Genomic DNA, 25,866 nt, shown 5'->3' on the forward strand with positions numbered 1-25,866 from the left:
TAACTGGTCTGACCAGTTGAACACAGCTTTTAAAGGCAAGTGCTCAAAGAAATAGCAGCTATTAGACAGACATTATTGTGTTCCACCATGAATGTTTAAGGAATGTAAAGACAATACAGGAAAACTGGGGAGCAGTATTCCAAAAGAGAAATGTAAACGTCTGATAAGAAGCGCTGAAAGGAAATAAATCAGGAAGACCTGTGTTACAAGAGCCCCTAATTAGAAGCAGCACATTGTGTCAGCTGCCATTAACATACTAGAGCTCTAAGTGGAGACTACTCACATGTAGCATGATTTCCTGGGTGCAGGATCGTCCGTGTAATGAGGTCGCTGGAAGCAGAGATTTGCTAAAAGGTCGTTAAGCTACCAGGATGCCAACTGTACGCCATCACTCTCAAATCAATACAAAGCACATATGCAATAACACACACACACACACACAAACACCAAAAAACAAGCAGCCAGAAGTGTCACAAAAGTCATAATTTATTGAATGTTTAGAAGTAGCCCATGGTCTCTCACTCCCGAGTGTGGTCCTAAACCATGGCAGCTAGAAGAGATTTAAATGTTATACAATTCTGTAAAAGAGCAATGACATTTTGAAGTATTGTTGAAAACCGCTGAAGCTTCGACACAGAGAAGCATTTGAAATGTTTTCCCAAAATTAGATCCACATCTACAGAAAATAGAGTGCCTGGTGGACGATCAGAGCGCAACATGTAAGCACAATGAGCTTTAGAGAGGAACAAGCTTTTTTTTCAATCAATCATCAGCACTTTATTTTTTTTTTTTTAAAGCAGTTTCCTCTGTTTAATGAAACATCAATTAAGGTAGAAGGTTCTGCAGTAAGTGCTTTGTGACTCAATTAACACACCACATGCCAGGAATAAGACTTTCAAGGTACAAGTTTAAATGTTTGGTAAATATTTTTTCAGTTCCATCAATTGCATGGTGTTGGTCTATTTTGAATTGCTTAATAAAGCCAAAAAACAAAACAAAAAAACCCCCCCACAATACTGGAGTGTTTGTCCACTTCTCCCTGCCTCTATATCGTGACCACCACCCAACATAGCTAATAAGGGTAGGAAGGATCTCCCCTGGTACCTGACAATGCTGTTTAGGAGAAGGCAGTTTCCACAGCTCCCAAGGCCTCAGTCTGTCAGTATTATTCCATACAAGGTCTGGACAAGCTTTGTCTCTCCAGGTGTTGTCATACTACAAATCCCAATATAGCCAGCTGCTAGCAGGCAGTGTGTTGCCTGGCAAAGCATGCTGGGGTTTGTAGTTTCACAACACCTGGAGAGGCACAGGTTCTATGCTGCTCTGTAGAACAGAACTGGGCAAGTCAAGGTCTCCCATAACTAGAACTGCAACATCCTCCATCAAAGAAACCGAGAGGTTATGGCTTCAGGTGCCCTCAAACCACCTATATGCTGCATGCGTGTGGGGGACATCAACAGACAAGCCTCACAAGGGCTTTTAATAGGTGTATTAGACTGCACTAAGCATCCAATTGCACAGTGTAGCAATCGCTTGCTCTGAGCGTTGTCCAACTTTCTGAACGTGTTGCAATAGTATAAAAAAAAAAAAAAAAAAAAAAAGCCCCCACCATGCATGACAGAAACAGACAGGCTCTGGATACACAAATTGAAATAAAGGGAAGACTATATCAGCCCGGTAAGTAGGGAAACAAGGCGATAACTAGATTATCTTTTTATTGTACAAGCACTACAAAAAAAATAAAATAAAAAAAAAATAATTGCAACCAACCAGTTGGTTTAGTGGTTACTTTGTTATACCACACTTGTGTAACAAATACAGATCAAAACAGCATTATGTAAAGATTCCATGTGCATATAAAACTACAAAACGCGTTGTTTGGTTAAAATTGATGCAGTGCAAAGAATTGGGTTGTGTAAAGGAAGAGATGTGAAAATGGTTAAAAAAAAAATAATAAAAAAAAAATAGAACGAAAACAAAAAGTAAAAATAAAACAAAGATATAGTGTTGTGTATGGGGGATCTGGAGTTGAGAACAAATAATAACAAAATGTGATTAGGGATGTAAGAGGCAGCTAAAGCAACACAGGCTTATTCACAGAAGCACAAGCCTTATAGCAAACGGTCAATCCTCTTAGTATAGATAACCATATAGTCTAGCACCCATCAGTGTCTAACACTAAGTTCAACATCACACATCGCACAAGACTGTGCATTTGTAACAGGGAACAAAGGTGTACAAATGTTACATAGCAAGAGAAATTTGTATTTTATTTTTTGCAAACCATAAGTGAAACCATTCTGCTTAATGCTGGTTCAATCTGACGTGTGTGTTTTTGTTTTTTTTTGTTTCTTTTAAACTAAGGTACACTTGAAATATATCATTTTCTCTGGACCTAGGATGGTAGAATGGCTGTACACAACATTACAGGACACCGATTGGGTTACAGAGTCTGTACAGTTCACCGCTGTGTGCAAAGATGTCCAAATGACTCAGTGTCTTCAGTATCTCATGGTGCTAGAGGCCCGAAAGTAAGACAGAAACTTGAAACACAGACTAACCACAAAGTACCAGATGTTTCTTGCCATTTGTGACCTTGCAATGAAGACACGCCAAATTAGGACCACAAGGATAGTATTGAATCCGTAGCGAATATTCCGTAACCTGGAACACAACACAACACAGTTAGGCGCACACAACGACCAGTGTTTTCGTTTTTGCCTTTTTGTTTTCAAAGTAATACATATCCTCTTTAAACTTTGTCTTTGATACCTGCTTTGGACTCATGTTAGTTTCTCCAAGCATACGTTATGTTTGCTCTTCTCGTTCTCAGTTGCTAGGATGTTTCAATTAGATTCAGTCCCTTTCAATAGTCATACAACGAACAACAATACTAGCTCTATTCGCCAGTGGAGCTAGGGCTGCTAATTACGGACTGGAGAGGGCCAACAGAATGGAGATTGTGAAGACTATAGTCTGTGGTGGTGCCAGGTAACACACATGTTGTAACCATAGTTTTTCCTTTAGGTACTTAAATCACCAGTGGATGCTCTGCCGCGTCACTGGTTTGGAGTATAGTATCCAGGTGCCATAATATACCGGCAATTCAAGCTTCACTGACCTCTGCCGTTTCTATACGATTGACATTGTGGTTTAGTTCACTGCAATCTCCTTGCGTATTTCCCAATCTCTGGAGAAATTATGAGACGCTACAACAATCTGCAACTTACTTGTTTAAGTGCTTCCTGGCTGCGGGGAGTCCTGACATTTCCTCATTCAGAACATATTTCTTTGTTCCCATGCAGTAGTTTTCCATGTATTCTGCCCAGTGCAGCTGTCGGACATCAAAGTTAAACACCTGTGAAGCAAAAATGGAGTGGTATTAACACCTGTGATACACAGGAACAGACAAACTTACTCTTGCACAAGGTACAAAATTAGAGGAGATGGACAAGAATAGGGTTGCTATCCCCCTCAAAGTAGCTTCCAGGAACATATCTGTGAAGTCAGGGACCAAAAGGTCGGCCAGATAGACAGCCCCCCCCCCCCCCCCCCCGTTATTCGCAGGCTCGCTTCTACAATGCTTCTGATAAATGCAGTCACATGACACTCACCTTTTTGTCTTCTGGACTCAGCTGGTTCATTAGCATGTTGGTATTTTCGTTGTTCCACACCCAGGAGTGACTGGTGAAATATTCCAGCAGCATCATGGCTTTGTGCAGACGCGTGATCGTCTTCATCATCCTTAACCAAAACAAGGGCTAGAGTGATTGCCAGACCAAAAACATGCATCGAAGCTGGGGCAAAAACTAAGAAGTTGCTCCAAAAGCCCCACACTTCAAAGAGTTATTGAACTGCAAAATTTGTGTGTGTGGAGGGGGGGCGGGGGGGAATGTTGTACTACTTGTATACAGACTTTTGTTAACTGCACAGAACAAACTGTTACACACACACACACACTATACACACATTTTGCAGTGTAATAAAACCAATGTTGCAGCATAATTATGTCAAATTATTTTTTGGTTTATTACAAATAAAACTGCTTCCACTAAAACATTTTGTTTTAATTTGCAAATGTGAATTAAAAGTAGGACAGGCAGACAGGGAATACTGAGCAGTGAAGGATAAAATCAGTTTGGCACCAGACGTCCTTTGCTAAGCTACTGATAAAACGTCATTTTACATTGCAGTCGTCGGCACTGGACTACAAGCGTACAACCCTGCGAGCTGTGTTTTGGCACTAGAGTTTGTACATAGCCTGTGGCTAAAGCAAGAGATCACACCCCATCTGCGGCACACGTTTTGGATCTATAATTAAACAAGCACAAAGTACTGTGAAGAAAATACATTGTGCAAATGTTTGCTAGTTTAATATTGTTGCTTTCATTTGATCTAACAGACACATGACTCATTCGTAGGTCATCCGCAGAGTCAATGCATACTTTATAAAGGTCAGCCAGGGATACGGACCAGAGGAAGCAACTGCTACTAGGCCTACCACCACTAAGGTGCCCAAAATATAAAGAACTTCTTTATCGCTGCTGCAAACAGCCTCCATCAAAATGACCCAATAGGAAATCTAAAATGACTTCATTTGAGGAAAGGAGGATGCTTGCTTCAAGGGACATTAGAAATTACTTTTTTTGGACACATTAGGAGGTGTTACATTAACGGGTCAGCACTTATTGTAATCCTATCTAGGTTAGTTATGTCTCTCTGTAGAAGACAACAGTAATTGCAGACAAGATGTGCACATTCCATGCACGGAGAAGGACACCACTATTAAACAGACTCCTATTCGGAGAATTATTAGTGCAAACAAGTTTCTCTGGTACAGTAGGCTCCATTCCATATAATTGAGTGCTGCTGAATGCATGAACCTTATGCAAAAACTGGCATTTGACCATCTCCATCTCTTCCCAAACGATATTGCATATAAAAAGGCTACACCATCGGAAACAAGGTTCATATGGCCAAACGACTTTGCCTTGCCCTGGATGAACAGAATGTTAAAATGTGCGACGTGAGGATAATACCCCTTGCTGGGAGACCCCCTTGCTGGAAGATCCATCTACAAATATGAAAACCAGTTACAAAAGTAATTAACTTGTTCACTAGGCAATGTGCGAAAGAAAAATACTACAAAAAATACCCCTCAATTTTAAATATCATGATGAACTTAGATGTAATCTGGGAGTTTCCTGAACTGGGAACTGAGATATACATTCTACGTCTGAAAATAACGGTTTTAGATTGGGCTATTGGTAGATCATCATCATTACCATTTATTTATATAGCGCCTGCACAGAGAACTTACTCACATCAGTCCCTGCCCCATTGGAGCTTACAGTCTATATTCCCTAACATACACACACACACAGACAGACTCCTCACAGATAAGGCCATGGTCGGGAATTGAACTCATGACCCCAGTGCTGTGAGGCAGAAGTGCTAACCACTAAGCCACCGTGCTGCCCGACTAAAGCATCATCTTAACTTGAGGAAAAAATCTAATTTTGTAATATGATTGTTCCCTTAGAAAGCTCCCTGGATGTTTAAAACTCTCATAGATGCAGTCTACATAGCTTTATGTTAACCACAGTGGATTACTTTACCAAACACATTACATAAGAGCAGAATGTGAAAATATGGGTATAAATCTAAACGCTTACAACATAGCATTGTGGTGGAAAATTTACACTACACTATAGCAACCACACTTTCATAGTCTAACTTGCACTAGGCATATACAATCTAATTTCTGAATGAAATGCTAGTAAATGAGCGCAATGCCTTTTTCTAGAAGACAGTGAGTAGCATGACACAAGAGATGATACAGATAAAACAGAGCTTCTAGATTTGAGCAGCAGGAAAGTTGTTATCGGATGAAACTCTGGGGATTAATCTAAAGACAGAGGCAGGTATGATTTTTTTTTTCCCCAAACTTGATTTCATGAGCGGAGCCAAAATTCATAACAATACGGCAAATCAGTTCAGTAGAAACCATTGTTAGAGACTTCATGAGCATTCACAAGATGCCTAGCGACTTGATTGGCTGAATCTCTATGAATATTGGCTCATAATGGTTGATCATTGCCTCCATTGTGTGTAGACGACAGGTGCACTTTCAGAGGTGAAGCTGAAAGCGCATAGGGCTTAATTACACTAAGCATTGATGAATAGGAGGATTTAGCATTTATTAAACCAAAGCAATTGTAATGGGGTTCTTTTCCTTTGCTAAAACGAAAAGGGGGAACCTATTTTATGCGAAACAAAAGCAGCCTGAAATGGGTTGTACACTTCCAGATGACTCATTTATACTCATTGTACTAGTCCCCTGTACTCTTAAATACATTGCTTCATACCTAGTCTTCTTTCTGTGCTTTTCAGCCAGACCTTTTCTATCATCTTGGTACAATTATTTATATTTTTCGCTGCCCTTTGATGTAAATGACGATACATTAGAGCTATCTGAAAGTGAATGCACCCCTTTGGTAGGCAATGATCAGCCCTCCAGCAGTTACTGAACTATGTACACACTACAGAAGAAGTAGCTTAGCAACAACTGGAGAGACGATTCTTAGCAAACCGAGTACCAATATCGCTGCCACACTGAAACTTTGGCTGCTACAACTGCCATCTACAAAGCTGCTGGATCAGACTAGATAACTTTGCGACTTCAAAAAAATAGGAGAGACTTATTAGCTTGTGACCTGCAGCATTGTATTACCTCACAGTGACCCAAATACTGAGCCTCACTGCAGTGAAAAGGAGAAAGAAGAGAGTTTACAGGAGGAAAATAACTGCCCAGTCAGCAATGTGCGACTCATTCCAGGCAATGAATCAGCTTCTATCAGGAATACTCAGCTGTCGAAGGATGGAATCTATTTAAAGCAGTCCTGGAGGGACTGAAGAAACTGATCTAAAAAGCAGGATGCTAGTCTTTAATGAAACAAAAACAATGGATAAGGAATTATGCTTATTTTTACAAATGGAACAGGACGGGGTGAGACAGGGACATCATTAAGATGCAACACTGAAAGACTGAAGGCATTCTCAAGCATGAAGAACACATAACATTGCAAAGAAGTGACAAGCGTCTATAAGAAACACATCTATTAATACAGTATTACAGGAGAAATAAGTGTTAGTGCTCACCCACTTCCATAGACCTACCACATAGATTTTCAGCCATAATATATTTACTGAACCACACAGCAAAATCTGCCCTTTACTCTCATCTGCTGGTTGAAATATTTACTATACAAGCCCTTTATTCCTACATTTTAAACACCCGGTTATAAATATAAAAATGGCTGATATAGAATACCAGTCAAAGTGATTTCACAAAAACGCAGAATTGACTGCAAACTAATATTTGCAACATCAATTAATTAAATGAATGCTGAGAAGTGTGGCAGGCTTGATGGCAACAAGAGCACAGACAGTAAGATTAGTGGGTTAATTTATAGTGAAGGGGGAAAAAAACGGTTATTTTGAATACTAAAGAAACCCCCCCCAATAAGCAGTAGAACTGAACAGAAAAGCAAAGCCCTTTGGTGGGGATAGACCTGGCTCTGGAGCTCACTGATTTCAGGTAATAGTTCCCAATGATCCGTGTGGTACCGAATCTTCTTGTTGGATGGGGACCAGTTGGCACACAATATTTTTATTTTATCCTTAGAGCTGGGCATGACCATGGATAAACCAAGTAGCAATCATTTGCACAGTAATAATATGTTTGATGCAGGAGACTACACTTGGTGGAATTGTGAGAAATGAAAGCCGTTCGGGAGAAGAGGGACAAAGGAAAGACACTTACAGGTTGGCCAATTCCAAAAATATTTCCAAGGTCAAGTAAGAGAATTGCTAAAGATCTGAGCACAGCAATTTTGGGTTTGCTCTACAGATGTAGCATTTGCTGCCATTGAGCCTGCGAGTTCTCAGCATACCTCCACCAAATAACCGAACCGCCTATTTATTTTATTTTTTTAAAACGCAACCTCCTTACCGGGGTTTCTGACCTGTCAACCTGAGCATAGCATCAAACAACACTGCAGGTACTATATGACTGACAGCCATCCAGTAATGATGCAAAAGGGGGTTGTTTCGGAGATTAACATTGGGGCGCCTGAGAGTCTGTTCTAAAGGATTCATCTTGAAGGAAACATTTAGATAATATTCTGTAGGAGAAATAAGGATCAGATGCAGTGAGAAAATGCACACAGTCTGGGACTAGACATAGTAGCAAAACAATGATGCATTATTAGGACACCTATAAAAAAAAGTTAATGACCTACCTAAAAAAAAAAATGTAAATCTCATTAATTCCAGTTGAACTCTCTTTCATGGACAAGTAGTACTTCATTTTTAATTTTAGATCTCTAAATTTACAGCCCTATTTTTCCCCTCTGGGTATCAATCACTCAACAGGTCTGCTGGCAATGTTGTTAAAGGCCAACTAAATATAAAATGCAAGTTGAGGCATCTAAAGTGAGCCTCTGGAACATATGAAAACAATTCCGGTGTTTTCATATATGTGCTTCTAATACGTTATATGCGATACAAGCATTTCTGGCACACACACACACCATCCTATCTATAAGCCTACAGGCAGAAGATAAGAGACCGTGCACTCAGCAAATATTCATAGTCAATTACAGCACATTAACCTCGTCGCTGCCAAATCACAGTTCAGCCACACCGACAGGTGCACAAAGTCCCTGTATGAGTCTCTTCTCTTACAGACTGTAACGCTCCCGTGAGTGAATTGTGAACAGGGCTCCAGAACCTTAGAGAGCAGAGTCGCGTACAGGTAGATCTTAGTCTGTGGTGTGGCTCCAAGCAGCCGTTTAGCAGTGCAATATATTGTGCAGTGTAACAGTGGGTAGTTTATAGCAGCGTTGAGAGCTGGGCAAGCTGCACCACTACAAGTCTCAACATGCACACTGACACTATTGGCTGGTGTGCCACAGGATGCCTCTCTGGTGTCGAGTGCAGTGTACTATTGTATTAAGGAATGCATACAGTACTACAGATTTGAGATACTAGAAGCTACCCCGAGAGATGCGACCTTTAAAAAAGAAGAAAAGAGGGACTTGGCGAGAGGTCTTGTGTCTCAATATGGTTATAAACATTGTGTGAAGAACACGTTAAAGGGCCAAACAGAACAAGAACAAGCAGCGGTGGAATGAGCAATACTGGAATCCTAGAGAACAGACTGACTGCATTATTATGGATGCTGTGTTTGGGGACCACAAAGTGGTTGCCTCTTCTATCTGTAGGCAAAACTTGCCATGGTCAGCTAAAGCAGGAGGAGGGTACGGCCTTGTCCACACAACTGAAGAATGATGTCACCAAGAAGGAGCCCAGAACAACATTTTTTTTTTGTTTTGTTTTATTATTAATGTCCAGTTCAGGGATCAAAACTAGAATTAAAATAAGATTTTCATTTTTGGGCTAGGCAGTGCATTCCCTTTAACAAATAGGCTACTTACAGGCTGAAAAAAAGCTTTTAAATGGAACACCACAGGAGGGAATTGGATAGTAATTTGAGAATGCCAAATATATTCATTAATCTCTACTGTTTCAGAGGTTAACCTATGTTAAGAATGTTTAGTTTTCTGTTTTTTTATTGTTCTGTGTTTTTTAAAAAACACAAAACTGATTTAAAAACCAGCACACTCTGTTCTAGAGGCACCCCAAAAACCTATGTTCAGGATAATGTACATCTAAAGATGATGCAGGGAGACCCAGCCTGTAAGCAGTCTATCTTTCGCCACCATCCAAGCGGTTAGTATCAGGCCAGGTGAACTCATGCTTCTGGACAACAGCAGCAGTCGGACCATCACTTGAGTGTTCGATTCATGGAGATTGGCTGCTTGACATGTAAGAGGAACAGAAAAATCACAGAGCTATTCACCATTACCTTGGAGTTCTTCCAGTAATCCTGAGGTAGATATCATACAGGAGTGCTGGGGCCTTATGGCTTACAGCAATCCAATAGTGATATAATAGGTGATTGGAGGTTAGATTTACATTGGGCCGTCTGAAGGCCTGTTCGAGAGGATTCCTCTTGAAAGTAGAAATTACATGGTATTCTAAGAAAGAAAAGTTGAATAGCTTAACCATGTAATGAACGGCAATAAAAAAAAGAAAAAAGTCAGACTATTCAAAATACCATTAAACATCACAACTACAGCGGAAGCATGCCAAGTCCGCTGGCTAAGGAAAAAAAATTGCTACCCTGGGCAACACTGCCTGCTATTGTCGTCTTTACTTGGCCAACTTAAGGACCCTGTAGCTTGGTATCTGGGCTTTCCTTTAATCCTATATGTAGCTTTTCTTTTTCTGTTCCTCTTATAATTTTCCCCAGATAAATATTCTATAAAATTACCATTGGTAATCTTAATTGATCTCTAGAAAAAAAACAACCCACACATTTAACAGATGAATATTTAAAATAATTAAAGTGATTTAAAAACAAATTTGAACTTTTCAATGTGTAAAAATTAATTTACATTTTATACAGTTCAAAAATGTAAAGGGGATTATATGATGCGTTATATTTGCACCCTATACAAGCAAGTAAATTATACTCTTTAGCATAAAAGTGCAAACACATTCCTATTTACTATAGCCAAATAAATGGTTTTATTGTGCACAAGTATCCAGGTAGCCAAGTGACTGGATGCAAAGAACTTCACTTTTTAAGATGAGGTGGAATTAGCAAAAAGGTGACCAAATTGGTTATTATTCAAAATCAGCTTTCAGGGCACTGGAGACTATGTGCTCAATAAATTTTGTTGTGGCAGCATCAGTAAAAAAAACAAAAACTCAAAAACTGTTTACCTTTCAGTCTTCATTCCTGCACATTTCTAAGTATAAAAAAAACCAAAAACCTAAAGAAAAAACATGCTGAACTAAAAAATAAAAAGCTTCTAAACAAAATTGGTATCAGCAGTGCATTCCTTAACTAATGATGGCAAACTTCCCTGCAGATATACGGATATAAAAAAATAAATTAAACAAAACCCCACAGCAGCATATCTGCCCTATAAAATACTATCCTGTCCGCGAAGTTTTAGCAATATGCCGTATAAAGCGATTATTTAAAGGCAAAATAAAGAGGACATACCAACTTCACCCCAATGGAAAGGATTGGTGCCGCCAGTCGTACAATTGTACACTAGAATATTTTTAGGTCTGGAACGGAAAAAAAAAAGAATTGGGAAAACATTACATTAAGTTTGTTATGAGCTAAACAGCTAGACAGTCCTATCGTGAGAAGCTGATTGTCAATGTCACCTGCTGTACCTATTCACTCCGGAATACCAAGCAGCGGCCACTGTCATGTTCACTACAACATCTACTGGGATGAGATCAGCAACGGCATTATTGGAAGCTCTCATTGTACGGAGGATTCCCTTTCCTGCCTGTAAAACAATCAAACACAATCCTTAACTGATGGAGGGGTAGCGGATTACGTTTAACAGACTAGACTTTTAAATGGAAGAGGTCACCTCTGCTGCTTTAGATAGAAATGCAGAGTTTACCGCAATATTCATCTTCATGATCTTTGAAGACTCCAGACACATATAAAAGAGTTACTGTATAATGATTGGTTATATATTAGTACTTCCCTTGGGTGATCATTCTCAGAGATCAGGGGGTAAATGTATCAAGCTGAGAGTTTTCCGGCGGGTTTGAAAAACCAATCAGATTCTAGCTATCATTTATTTAGGACATTCTACAAAATGACAGCTAGAATCTGATTGGTTGCTATAGGCAACATGTCCACTTTTCAAACCCGCTGGAAAACTCTCAGCTTGATACATTTACCCCCAGGAGTCTTTTCCCCTTTTCTATTGTCAATCTGTTTTTGTTTTTTAGAGTGAAAATGTATAAGTATTGATTTGTCCGTTATACCATGTTTTTGGGTGGTTGTATTTGATATTTATCAACAAATAAAAACAGTTTGCATAAAAAAAAAAAAAAAAAAAAAAAAGGTACTCAAACACACGTCCAGTACAATTGTTTCATTAGAGATTTTGGTTTCACAGTCGAAGATAGAGTAGGACGCGTTTTGCTAATTTTTCCATGGGTCAAAGGAGACTGCCTGAATAGCACGTCACATGCTGAGCAGGACCAATAATGTTTACCGATTAACGCCAACAAAAGCAAATTTAGTCTTTAGGAGGGGGCCTGCGTCATGCTTGCCAAGTGACAAGATTCTAACGCACCAAGTCGTTCTCTTGTCCGATTTTAATCCGAGCAGAAATGTCCTACAATCTCAAGATTGGGTAGTTTAAAAAAAAAAATAATATCCTTCTGCTGTGCAATTTTTATTTGTCTACTTACAGCAATGAAGAGACCACTTGGACCATTGAAATTATCAATCCAGCCCTGTAAAGATAAAATAAAAGTAATGTGTTTAGTTCTACTAGGAGTCTGTTGTACGTCAGAGTTAGGTTCACTGTAAACCAGCAACACACAATTCCATCTAAAGTTACGAATTACGGCCCTGTCCAAGATCATGGATAGATCACGTACAACCCATCATAACATTGTATTGCTTGTGCAAAGCTAGCGCTCATTCTCCATTTCTGTCTCTATAACTTAATCTTGCTGCAGGGATGTTTCTCATAATATTTTTGAGACAGAGACAATATATTTGAAGGTAGGAAACAACAGAAGAGGAATGCAACTAAAATAATCCCCTCCAGCCCGAGTCTTTCAAACACCATCATCTTCTTCCTCAGTCTACCACATGACCAGTAAACTACAGGTAATTTCCCATCATGCACCTCAGGGCCCACATGGCACTGAATGATGGGGATCTTGAGCAGCTCCACTAAAGAGAAACCCTTTACCCTCTTCATGGTGTCACAGCCACCAAGTTGCTGAATACTGCACTTAATTAGTTGCTGAATTGCCATATAGTCTCCTATAACAGAAGACATCAGGAGTGCCTGTACAAAGGCAGATACTGACGCTCGGAGTGTATGGTGCACAATTCCTGCAGACGATGACTGCAAGCACTGACAGACAGTGGTTATTTTTAATGTCCCTTTCCTCCAGTCCCAATAGTAAAAGTATCTGATCAGATGCGGAGATCAGTGAGTTTTCAGGCCACATTTGCAGCACTTTGACCCCTAATATGACACCTTCATCAGTTTTCCTCTACTTGCCATAAGACCACTGTTAGACACAAGAAAAAATAAAGGACACCAACACTAAACAGCAGTACAGAAGGAAGAAAAGCAATCTGTGTACTAGACCATACAACACGTGTTACAAAGGAATGTACCCATGAAGTAAGAGTTACATTAGTTCATACGTTACAAATATTTTCCAACTTTCTGCAGAAAGTGCTAGAGGGCTGAGAAACATTCATACAATAACACTCAGTTACTGCACAAGCAACACAGTCAATGATTTACACCATGGACTATGAATGATGGAGAGAAGAGTATATTATGAGGTTACAAGGCTCACTCACTGGAAACGGTTCTTTCCAACTGGCACCAACAATGGATGGTCTGACGATCGCTATGTTCAGCTTACTTCCTTCTTGCTGGACTATATACTCTGCCAAGGCTTTTGTATATGTGTAAGTGTTCGGTCTATCTCCTATCAGTTTCGGGGTGATATCATTCACCAAGCCATCATCCATCCATCTGTAAACAGAACCGGTTTTAGTTTTGTTACCAGGAGAAATACAGTTGATTTTGCAGTTGCAGATTGTGCAATCAAGATAGAAAATAAAAATAGTAAAAACAATTTTAGTACAAGGCAAAATAACCAATGTAATGCTCTTCACTTAAGTATATATTGGAGGAGATTTTTTTTGCAAATATGCTACAGAAAGTAGCAGAATGACAGGGGTTACACATGCAGGATGACAACCCTTTCATCATCTGCAGCCAATGTTCTTCCAGGAAAGGTCAAAAGTAAATGCTGCTTCGTGGATCGTGGTTGATGCAAAGAATTATACTGAAGGTGCTTATCTATCCATCCATCCATCTAAATCAGTGATGGCTAACCTGTGACACTCCAGGTGTTGTGAAACTACAAGTCCCAGCATGCTATCCCAGTTATCTTCTGGCAAAGCATGCTGGGGCTCGTAGTTTCACAACACCTGGAGTGTCACAGATTAGCCATCACTGATCTATATCCTACCCTTCTGCTAATTAGGTGGGAGGGTGACAAATTTGCCAGAGTTGGACCCACTTAGTCCTAGTTATCCACCTTGTGCAACAATATGGCATTGTCAATTTTTCTTTATTGTTCATCTGCATTAGAGGGTGGAGATAAAGGTCCTATCAAACTGGTGCCCCCGACAGTCCATCTTTAATCCACGTAGCTGCCAGTACCCAGGAGTCTAATGTCCTTACTAGGAGTGACTTATTTGAATGTTATGCTTAGGGAGCATAACCAATAAAAGGTATCCTTGAGAACTTGTTACCACTGATTCGCACAAGCTACAAGGTTATATGTGAAACATCGGCTTTTAATACAGAGCTATGGAAACCAGAAAACTAGCCAGAGCCAAACTGCCTGATATAGCTATAAACAAACAATATGCAGCATTCACACCCAATCTCATACGGCTACTGAACACCACCCCTATTTGCCTTTTACAGTATAAAGGTCAGATATGTAGCTTTAACGAGGGATGGGCTGATGCAAAGATTAAGGAAGGTCTACAACTTGGGGCAAAATGCAGCATTATAAATTCTCAAACTGCAAACGTCTACACAGCCATAGAGAAAGGGGACTAGAAGGGGTGTGTATGCCTTAGGAAGGGACATACTGAAACTTTAAAGGTTTTAAAAAGAATAGACATTTTTGGAATGCTTCTTAGCAAGTACATTGAGGTACATACACTGCTACAAAATGATTTGTCTGTCCACATGCTGAAAACTTGATCACTAACAGGTTTGTGCAAACCATGCGGCCTTTACCAAATGTGCTGCTTTTATTACCATGCCTTACAGCCATGTCTTTACAACAAACAGCGATATTCGCTGCCATGGGATAGAACACCAAGGTTGTCTCTGGATACTGCTACATTCAATGCAAAGAGCCTAGCAAAGCCGAGCAATAAGACAGGGGACTGAACATAACCAATTCTGCTGTATGATATGAATACATGGCTGAAGTGCACAGGAAACCTTAGAAAGTAAACACAATGTGTCTGGTTAAAGCTGCAGGAGGGTCATGTGTAAAATAACAAGTTATAGGTGGAGAGATGCAACATGTTTAAGATTTGACCACCAATAGTAAAATTAACAAAAACCCAACAGAACAAATTACACAACATTACAAATCCTTTACATGTAGAATATACTACACACAAGAGATGAGCATGCAGCAGCTCACACACACCGACAATGCATTACTTGATACCCTGCAGACATTGTACGCTGGAGTGAGAACTTTGCACTATTCTCTCTGCCCAGTTTCAGCAACTTATTTTTACCCTCTCATACGGCTACGTGGGTTACCCGGAGCGGTAATTATAGAAGGTCTGGCACCAACATTACATTTCCACCCATCAACAGTCGCTGAATTAATTCCCTCTGGCATTATGAAAAGGAGACAGAAATGCATAGTATGCAATTACCTCGCTATGTCACCTTTGTTCTAAGATTGAGGCGCTGGTAAAAAGCGGTCTGAAACTGGATATAGGGGAGAACATACAGGCTTTCATCTAAGCATTGAAGCGCCAGAGGGGGAGAGTGACACACACAGACCCCTCTAGAAAGGGAAGTTTAAAAAAGTACCTAAAAAATAAACAATCATGAAGCTTAAATTTGATTTATAAATATATTTTAAGAGGGAACTGCCAAGGATATCAGAGCCTGTGTTTTCTAATAATTTAGAGCTTGCTCACTTGTTATTGCCATCTTTTCACAGAAGTGCATTCATATTAACAATCCCGGTCAGCAATGGACATTTCTTTGCCCTCAGGGTCTCAAACACAAAGCACTGACCACTAACAAGAGATTGTAGAGTCAGTGATCAAAGGGTAATACTATAGAACTGTGTATTAAACACTATTAATAAAAGGTAGATGAGACCATATCAGCATAAACTCTGAGCTTCTGCAAAAATCCAGATCTTTTGCAAGGAGGAAATGGCTGTGCTCCCCTCTGCATGGCAGATAGCACCCCTGAAGCCCATTACAATGATCTTGCTGAGGTCTCGTTTCTGCACTGCTCTCAAGGCTCCTTGCTGTATTTCAGTAGGAACGGATTCAGTCCCGCCCCCCCAATCAAAGCCTACTAGGAACTAGCGCACCCATCATTAGAGGCATAAAACACAAAGAGTTGAAGGATTCTAATGTATTTGCAAAAACAGCCATCAAGACAAAAATACAATTAGGATGATGGCCTCATACAAGCACAGCATATCTAATGTATGGTACTGTGTTCCAGAAATGGTCACCTGGAATTTACTGAGGATTTTGCCAATTCCTACATTAACCAAATGTAGCGTTAATTCCAGGCATAAGAGAAAAGAAGAAGTCACCAATGTGAACCAGATGCAGCCTTGATAAGCAATGAAATAGGAGACTGGAGCTTATCAATCCATTAGGAACCAGTGTCATAATGAGGTACGAGATGAATGAACTAATATTCATTAGGATATGGCCTCAATTCATTGAAATTACTCCTAAAATGCATCCAGTTATGTTACTGGGTCCTAGACAATAGACCATTATGGTAGATTTGTAAGGCGTCACAGTGCTCCGCAGCGCCGTACAGTAGGGAAAACAAGGCGGACATGAAAACAAAGGGTGGAGGTCCCTGCTCATTAGAGAGCTTACATTCTAAGTGGAAGTGGGCACAGCTGAAAGAAGAGGAGCGAGCGTGGGTCTCAGAGCGGAGATTCTTATGACTGTTCCAGTTTCGGCACTACAAATTAGCCGCTTCCACCGCATGTAGGTGATCGGTGCACTTTATAAACACTAAATGAGTAAAATACTGTTGTTACTTACTCGAGTGACTCGATAAGTTTTCTGGGATCCACAGGAGGAGGATAGACCATTTCTTCAATATGCTTCCGGTTGCAGTTGGCGTATGCAGTGGATACATGTATGAAAACCTCCAGTTTCTTCATCCGCTGGGCAAGAAGTAACATCTGTCGTGTTGCAATAACATTTAATTGCATGGCATCACTAAAAAACAATAAAAGAAATAATTAAATATTGTACCATACTGAGCAATAATGTGCACAAACGGCTGAAACAGGTATAAATTAGTACTTCAAATACATGCGCTGCATATTCCCGACACCTGACTAACCCTTGCATGCTTATATCACCACCTCAAAGATGTACAACACAACAATCAGTCTCACAATGCCAGAGAAACTGTAGAGACAAAGCTAACACCAAACAGATCACATATACAGTTGTATTGCAGCAGAATTTGACATCCCTTTAATGTCAGTACATCTGGTATTCTCCACAGTGCCAATGGGCAGGTAAGCTAGAACTGGCTGCCGAAAGCTTAATCGTCTGCAAAAACCACAACTGTCTAATGTCTCTCTCTATTCCAATGCCGGGATGTTCAATACTTTACAGATGTAAAGGGTCTAGGTAACTCTGATCTAATGTGGGTCTACACTGACAAGCGTTTATTCTGCAAATGCTTCATGTACAGGTAGATATGAGCCCATATGTCATCTGACTGGCATATACGTCATCTCAGCTTTGTAACGTTACCCTGCATACATGTGTAAAAAAAGTTACAGCAGACAGTAGGATTTGAGGCCATTGGCCTTAGAGCGATGAGCAGAATGCAGACATACAGTGAAGAGAGACTAGCAGACGGATGCTGGTAAGAATATCCTAGATCCTGGTTGTAGGATGAGAGCACAGCCAAATAACCATCCAAATCTACCCAGTATGACTCTATAGTGAAAGAATGCTAGTTGGGAATTGTGCAAGACAGCAGTATTAGAAGACCACTCGGTCTGAATGCTGACATTTATAATACACATGATTGATATGTTGGAAACAGTTGATATAGAATTTCAAAGACAGCAAAATTGGGCAAAATTCATTAACACCTTCAAAGCCTTTATAGACTGAAACTCACCGAAGCGACTCGTTGAAGCGCACTGTGGCTGCACAATGGAACACGATATCGATGCACTCTATTAGCGTTTCTTGGTCTTCCTTGCTGAGGTCCAGCTCTGGCTGTGTGAGTTCACTGGTCACCGCTATCAACTTCTCTGCACAGTCTGGCTGCTCATTCCTCACCCTGTCAAACAACTACAGGGGGGAAAGAAGGCAAGTTACTGACAAATATCCTAACAATTAATATGAGCCAGATAAATAATGCACAACCTTCATACAACAATAAATATTGTGACAGTTTATTGCTGGAGTGTTTTGCACCTGAACACACACGCGCGTATAATATACACATACACACACTATGTCTACTGACAGGCAGCTCTTGCGCTGCTTTCCTTGGCCAAAGTTATAAAAATCAGCAGAGACACCTTTCGAGAGAGCTTATATAAAAATTGTAATGTCGGTAACACCAGAACAGCCAGGATCGATATTCCAGAACATAAGGACACAGTAAACTATACCCCTAAGACCATGAAGAACACTCCTGTGTCTAGACTCTTTGAAAACAACCATTCAATCTCCCGGTTCAGTTGATATATTGATGGAGTGAAACCACCGAGTCATGACGGAGAGTGACATAAACAAGGGATTAAAAATAAAATATTTAGGATACAACAATGTGAGTGCATACAACGAAGCAATCGATGAAGCACTCTAGTTGCTCACAGGTAACAATATTGTGTGGTCAATGGAGAGGTGAGCTACCTGTATTCTTCTTTCCTATGCTTTAACTACAGCTAGTTTGTACAGTATGACTGCTTACTCATCTGTATAAGATGGTCTATTTTGTTTGATGCTTTTTTTTTTGCTGTTCAATATAACCAAACAGCATTTCCGCCAACATAATCATCAACTGACTGTAGGTTTAACGACGGTGACATTTTAACCTATTTTTGCCAGGTAAAGCCGCAGCGCAATTAAAATCATTCTTAGCTATACCTAATAAATACCATGCACATCACTTCTACAAAAAACATTTTAAAATTTGACAAAAATACATACTCCCCAACCAGCACTCAAATAGGAGTTTTAAAGTCCAGAAGGTCATCTTCCAGATTCCCCATCCTTCAGCCAAAGGTCTCCCAAAAATGGGGGCAAACAATTAAAAGTACTCCAATCACAAGCTGGTGGTAAAGGACACGGATTCTTATTGGCTCAACCAGACAACCAATGTGAATTGTGTGTACAAGTTCCTGTTTTCCATGGACTTAAAAACACACACACTTCAAATAGCGTGGTGTCACTTTTTAATGAGTGCAGGTTTTCAACATTCTTGGTCATCCATTGTTCTAAAGGACAGCAACAGCATAGCTAGAATCTAAAGCAACTGACACATTGGACTTGGGTGTTTTTTTATTTTAAACAGTTTTAATTCAGGCTACAGTTAATGATTAATAGTTTGCCAAGAGTCTTGTGATTACCATGACAACCACAGACACATGATGCAGAGAGGCTTTGATAGGTTTATAGCATAACACCAAACGTCTGCCATCACCTGGTCACAAACAAACATGGTGTCAGACTTATAAGATCAGGTTTCGCTCTCGTGGGAGTAAATAGAAACAAAATGTTTCCAGAAGAGAGTTTTCTCTTTTTGCAATGGCAGCCACAGAAATCTCCCCGATAGGGAAATTCTCCAAAGGGAACACAGAATTATAGAAGTACTCACTGTAAAATTAAACTCACAAAATGTGCAAATATACTCAGCGCTACCTGTGTCAAAACCTAGACCAACTACTATAGGTTTTATTTTACTTTTTTCATACATGGTTGGGGACTGTAGAGATAGAATTTGGAAAGTCAAGAGGAGGTTTATTGCAGCACTTAACGCTCTATGAGCGTTTCCTGAATCTTGCCTCTCGTTTATGCAATCACATAGAATATAGATTTTAGAACATGAAGTAGACAAGGTATTATGACAGAGGGCTCTTCCTTTTCCTTCATGCAAAATCAGATGCTACAAATTTCTGGAGTGACAGGATCTATAGAAGATCAGATGAGATTTGTTGCAGAACTGTACCGATTAGAACGCTGTACGAGTAGAAGCGCTACAGGGAAGGGAGCCTCGGATTTGCAGCTCAATGGGTTCTTTGAGCGATTTGTTACAGCGCTTGATCTTCTAGGAGAATGCTTATTTCCTCTTAGTTTGGAACACCATGTTATTTTCCTGTCTATGCACTGTCTTTCCATTTGTTATATGATATATGTTGGAAAAAGAAAGGAACTGATTGGGAGTGTGGAAGAAGCCACTGGATGGCAATAGGATTATTTATATGAACATAGATTCAGGTATACCTGTGTGTACACGAGTTGTATTGACTTAACACCTACATTAGTTTGGTCTAGGTCCCATGTTTGGACAAAGATAGCGCAGAGTATTTCTACATATTTGAGCTTATTTTGTAGGCACCTGGTTAGTAGTGCAGGTGTCATTTTTTTTCTTGCGTGCAGGTAAAAAACACTAGTTGTTTTTGGATGTAGCACACAGACACTGTAGTTTAGAGTTGAACTAGGACATGCTCCCCCTGTCCGCATATTTGAGATTTGCCTCCCTGCTTTACAACATGGTGGCTAAGTGGTTAGCACTTCTGCCTCACAGCACTGGGGTCACGAGTTCAATTCCCGACCATGACCTTATCTGTGTGGCGTTTATATGTTCTCCCCGTGTTTGCGTGGGTTTCCTCCGGGTGCTCGGGTTTCCTCCCACACTCCAAAAACATACTAGTAGGTTAATTGACTGCTATTAAAATTGATCCTAGTCTGTCTGCCCGTGTGTGTATACATTAGGGAATTTAGACTGTAAGCTCCAATGGGGCAGGGACTGATGTGAATGAGTTCTCTGTACAGCGCTGCGAAATCAGTGGCGCTATATAAATAAATGGTGATTATGATAATGGTTTTGCCAGTTTTAGTCGATTATAAACACATCAGTCATTTTAGGTATATTTAGCTAAGAAATGTAGACTGATCTGTATTGTTGCAAAGCTGGCTTCACTTTAGTCCTATACACAAAACAATGGAATATTTTCTGATATAAAATGTCATGATCACTAAAATGGTCAAAGGCAATGTATGGTTTCAAAATCGATCTTGTTTTATGTTAAAGGATTATAATACACAGTCTACAACACCATGATCATGACTGTAGTGAAGTCACATCACATAATGTGTGTTCCCTTACAATAACTTCTAATAATTCACCACTTTCCCACACATTATGTTCTAGAAAGTGTTCCTGACGACAGAAGTCACCCTTAGCAGCCAGTGTAGGATCAGTCTACAAAGGTGACATTGCAGCAGTGATCACAAATGCTTCAGATGTGTAATAATGTATCAGATTGAAGTGTGTGCCATAGGAAGGAGCATGACGTGGGTTCTGTGCAGGCTGCAGGCTGAGTCATGTCACTGAGCACAAGATCTAAGCCAAGTGGCAGAGAGAAGATAAGATTTAATAGGGTGCTCTGGTTTCCGCCCATGGTCAAAATTAATAGACTTCCAAGTAACTTGGCCCCGATGTGCCCAAATAAAAAGTCACTATACAGCACCTCAGAACAGGTTGCCACCACACATGAAATGTACACAGCCTGCAGAGCACGATATACATCTTTCTACTGTCACAGTCCATCAAGATTATCAGCTTATAAACATCTTAAACATGCTGCAGCTGTTTCTCTGCATAATAATCCCCTGTTGTGATCCGTGTACCATATCCTCTCCCCACTGTACACCGTTCCCCTCTACCCCCAATTTATTTTTTCCTTTGTGCCTACTGTACCCCTAAGAGAAAGAAACTGTCAATAAACGCTATTGTTGGAAACATGCTGCAGTATCATCTCATGGGAAACAGCAGTGCCCCAACAGTTCAGTGTGTCCCCCCCAGCACCTATTGCCCCAGGTGCTCCACCTGGCTGGTTTTACTTGTCACCCGGCTCTTGGAGCCTAACAGAGTCTTTTTATAATAGAATAATCCATTGTTCCTCCTATTAGAACAGGCACTATGTGAGCACTACAGCCAGCAGTGTGTGTTAGACCACTGACCACCAGTCTGACCAGTCCTGGCAGCTGTGGACAATAACCTCCAACATTTTTCAATACTATTGCAAAGTATTACACTGCCCCCACCCAGCTGCTTCTTAATGCCACCCGGCTGGCAAAATTTTCTGGGGAGAAGACTGGAGTTCATATATAATAAGTCATACAGGTGAATGCTAATGTGGGAGAAGTCAGCACTCAGGACTTAACACAGGATGCCTGACTTTAACCAATATAATATATATAGCAGCTTCATAATATTTTACAAGGAATTTAAAAGCCCCACTAACACCTAGTAAAGAGGTATTCCTAATGCAATACTCCCCCCTACTCAGGGCTTATTTCCCTGGAGGCTGCTCCATTGCTCTTATAGTTCTAGCCTCAAAACTAAGGTGGAGTATATGTGGGGGTGAGGCAACAACATCCCCTCTTGGTAGAGGGTAGCGCAGCCTTAAAATTGTAATTGCACCTGGTGACCTGTCAATATGTGACAATGTTGCCATAATTGGGTCAGAATTTCAGAGTTTTAGTAATTAACAAGAGAACTGGAGAAGAGAGTTTCCTGATGGGAGTTGTACTTCTTTGTACAATCCCAGAGTTTGGCCCTAGCACTGAATTACCAGATACATCAAGTTTGAACCTCCAACATGTGGAAAAATTGACCACTGTATTGGTCATTGAGTGATCAGGTCAAACAACCATCCGCACACACACATTATCCATGATCAAGGGAACATTGAGCCCCAGCGACGTCACTAGTTTATGTACAAATTGAATACAATCACCATTTCAACCCCTCATGGTTTATTTTTCCCCATCTAGAGAGGATGTAACGTTGTAATAAACTGCTCAATGAAGACACAAACATTCGGCAGACTTTTTATCACCTACCTTACAGCTCATCATTTCAGCCACTCTTTCCTGAGGTTTCTGGCCTGCTTTGGGCCGCACCAGCACATAAAAAGTCTTTATGCCCGGACAAGACCTCAGCAGTTTTTCCAGGAGAACCTTTCCCATGAAGCCGGTGGCTCCTGTGATGAGGACATTTTTCCCTTTGTAGAAGTCTGGAATGGATGCCATGGTGAATGAAGTCCTGGAGAAGCAGCAAAAAAAAAAAAAAAAAAAAAAAAAAAAAAAAGCATTGATTAGTTGTGCAAAACAATTTTCCTGATAGGCAGATGTTGTAGTTACTGTACATTGGGTGTATATAAGCTTATCAGGAGCAGCACGGAAGCACCGTCTCGCTGATAAAAATAAATAAATACCCACACACGATAAAATATTTTAACAAGCCAATCATAGGGTTGTTTTTAATATACACATTATGCCCCGATACAGCCAGTTGCATTCTGTATACAAATATAAAAGACACCTGAAATAATATGATACAGTATTAACCTTCGTACTTGTCTTTTTGAGGCTATAAAAAGTAGAAGTACAAGCAGTGAGGACATATCCACTGTGCAGCATTACTTCCTCATCTGCACAGATGAACAACGCCTAACTAGAATGTGCAGGGAGAGTGTGGTTTACCGGAAGAGAAGATGTGAAATGACTGTGGAGCTTCACATAACTACAGCAGAAGTAGAACAACCTGTGACTCTCTAGCTAATGTGGAACTACAAGGCCCAGCAGACTATACCAGCCAAAGATTGCCTAAGCCCACACTAGAGCATTCCACTTATACTTGTCAAAATGTAGCTGTAGAGCCATCCAAGGATGGAGCACTGTCGCATAGTTTCCTATAAAGTAACTGGGCAAACAGTTATGTTTTTATCTGTCATGCAGCAAACATTTAAAAATGTAACCAAAACAAAAATATTCCCAGTGATCTAGGAAAAGGAGGAGCTGCAGGAAATTCCTGGTCGCTGCCAGAGGATTCAATGGCTCCGAGCCTAGCTTACAACTTTTTACTATTAAATGCACAGCAGCGTCCAGTTCTCCAAACACCAACCGATTGTCCGGCAGGATGTCGGTCACCTTAATGCAGCATTAGACAGGACATTGTGGGACAATCCTAAAGACTGCTGTACAAAGATAAATAAAGATAATGTTAAAGGGTATAAACATCCAACTGTACTGAAACTGTACGTGGGTGGCAGAGGAACTTGCAACTCATAGAAACCGGGCACTGCACTTGAGTCATGTATATTTTCCCACCCCTAGAGTGCAACCGGAAAGCTGGAAGGATGGACAAGTCCCCCAGGACACACTAGTGGAGTACGCCATGGATATCACTTTACTATGAAGCATCCAGACCATATTATAGCTAAAAATGCTACTTAATACCAAACCAAAGTTGAATGCTAATTTGCATGTTATGCTTATTTAGGAGGAATTAAAGATATGTGGATTCTTTGTGTTTGCTTTTTAAAGAGCTAAAATATAATCAGGTCATGTACACGCAAATAAGAAATTCCTCTTTTCCCCACTTATGCCGATAACTGTCGTGTGCAACTCTGTAGTTACAATACAGTTTTAATAGACATGCAGTTCACTCATCAATAGGTACTCAATGCAGACCTTTTTAAAATCTCTCCAAACCAGCAATGGGCAACAAGATACACTTCAGGGATACATGGACGGCTTCTAACCTTCAGAAGGGCCGAACGTTACCCTTAATAAGCTAAAATACTACACTTAAGTCAGTCAAAAAAAAAACCCCCAAAAAAACCCGACATCTGTGATAACATACCAGCGGGTATGTAAAACAAGGGTTACAAGCCATAACAAGCGAAACTGACAAAGCAGGAAGGAGCTGGGGCCGCAGGTGAAGGCTGGAGGGCCCTTCCAAATTATCAGAGCATGTGGGAAATGTGTGTATTTTGTTACATTTTTCTTAACATTGAGAAAAAAAAAAAAAAAAACAGCCAACATCAACCTCATCCATTGCCTATTACCTGAGCAATATAAAAAAGGTACAACAATTATGGAAGGGGGAACACTTGTATGGCTCAGTCACTGACAGACAGTTACAGTAAACGGATTTAACATTCACTACTTTCAAGTCCGTAAAATCAATTGAACAGTCATAGCTACTTAAACAGTTAAAGTAAGATAAGCACAGCCATGCTTATCAAGGAAAACTACCATCTATTGATTAGCACAGGTCATATACCCAATCACTGGATGCTAAACAAAGAGCAGAGCAATAAGACACAGATAAGTAAACACTCCATAAAATACTTTCACTGATGGCTAAAATAATCAGTATATAGAGATGGTTTTGTTGCAGCCAGCGAGATAGGAGGTGAGGAGGGAGTGTGGCACACACTGGTACGCACTATTCACAGCAGCACAACAGCTGAAGAGGCTCTAGAATTAAGCTTCAAGGAGGACTTTGCAGCAAAATACAGCTAAAAAAAAAATAATGGTTTGTCTCCAATAAAGAATCAGTATACACAGGGATATTTGTATGTATGCAATTGCTTGTCAAAATAAGACCTTTTCACTATAGTTTGCATGTAAACACAAGCTGTATGCTTAAGGAGATCGACCTATCAGACTCTCTAAAACAACCGTTCAGTGTAAAGCGCTGCAGGCTATGCTAATCTTAGATATATGTTAATAAAAAAAACAAAAAAAAACAAAAAAAACACACAATTATACACTGATCAGCCACAACATTAAAAACATTGACAAGTGAATAATATTGATTATATAGTTACAATGGCACCTAT

At 40.1% G+C, this 25,866-nt stretch overlaps 1 protein-coding gene across 4 annotated transcripts; it reads right to left on the minus strand.

The window, feature by feature from the left end:
* Nucleotides 1-468: 468 nt before the first annotated feature.
* Nucleotides 469-23,275, minus strand: FAR1 (fatty acyl-CoA reductase 1). Of its 4 annotated transcripts, none has more exons than XM_075188078.1 (11): nucleotides 23,078-23,275; nucleotides 18,114-18,289; nucleotides 17,009-17,188; nucleotides 13,505-13,682; nucleotides 12,364-12,408; nucleotides 11,320-11,438; nucleotides 11,141-11,208; nucleotides 8,015-8,186; nucleotides 3,615-3,744; nucleotides 3,231-3,358; nucleotides 469-2,664 (listed from the first exon to the last, which is right to left on the minus strand). In XM_075188078.1, exons 1-11 carry the CDS (start codon nucleotides 23,264-23,266, stop codon nucleotides 2,502-2,504), a joined length of 1,548 nt encoding a protein of 515 aa, XP_075044179.1. In that variant the 5' UTR covers nucleotides 23,267-23,275; the 3' UTR covers nucleotides 469-2,501. The 4 variants fall into 4 exon arrangements, with proteins under 4 accessions (XP_075044179.1, XP_075044178.1, XP_075044177.1 ...); XM_075188077.1 differs by lacking the exon at nucleotides 8,015-8,186 and adding an exon at nucleotides 9,932-10,103; XM_075188076.1 differs by having other exon boundaries at nucleotides 11,311-11,438.
* Nucleotides 23,276-25,866: the final 2,591 nt, after the last annotated feature.

The sequence above is a fragment of the Mixophyes fleayi genome, chromosome 10, assembly GCF_038048845.1.
Source record: "Mixophyes fleayi isolate aMixFle1 chromosome 10, aMixFle1.hap1, whole genome shotgun sequence".
Lineage (NCBI taxonomy): Eukaryota > Metazoa > Chordata > Amphibia > Anura > Limnodynastidae > Mixophyes > Mixophyes fleayi.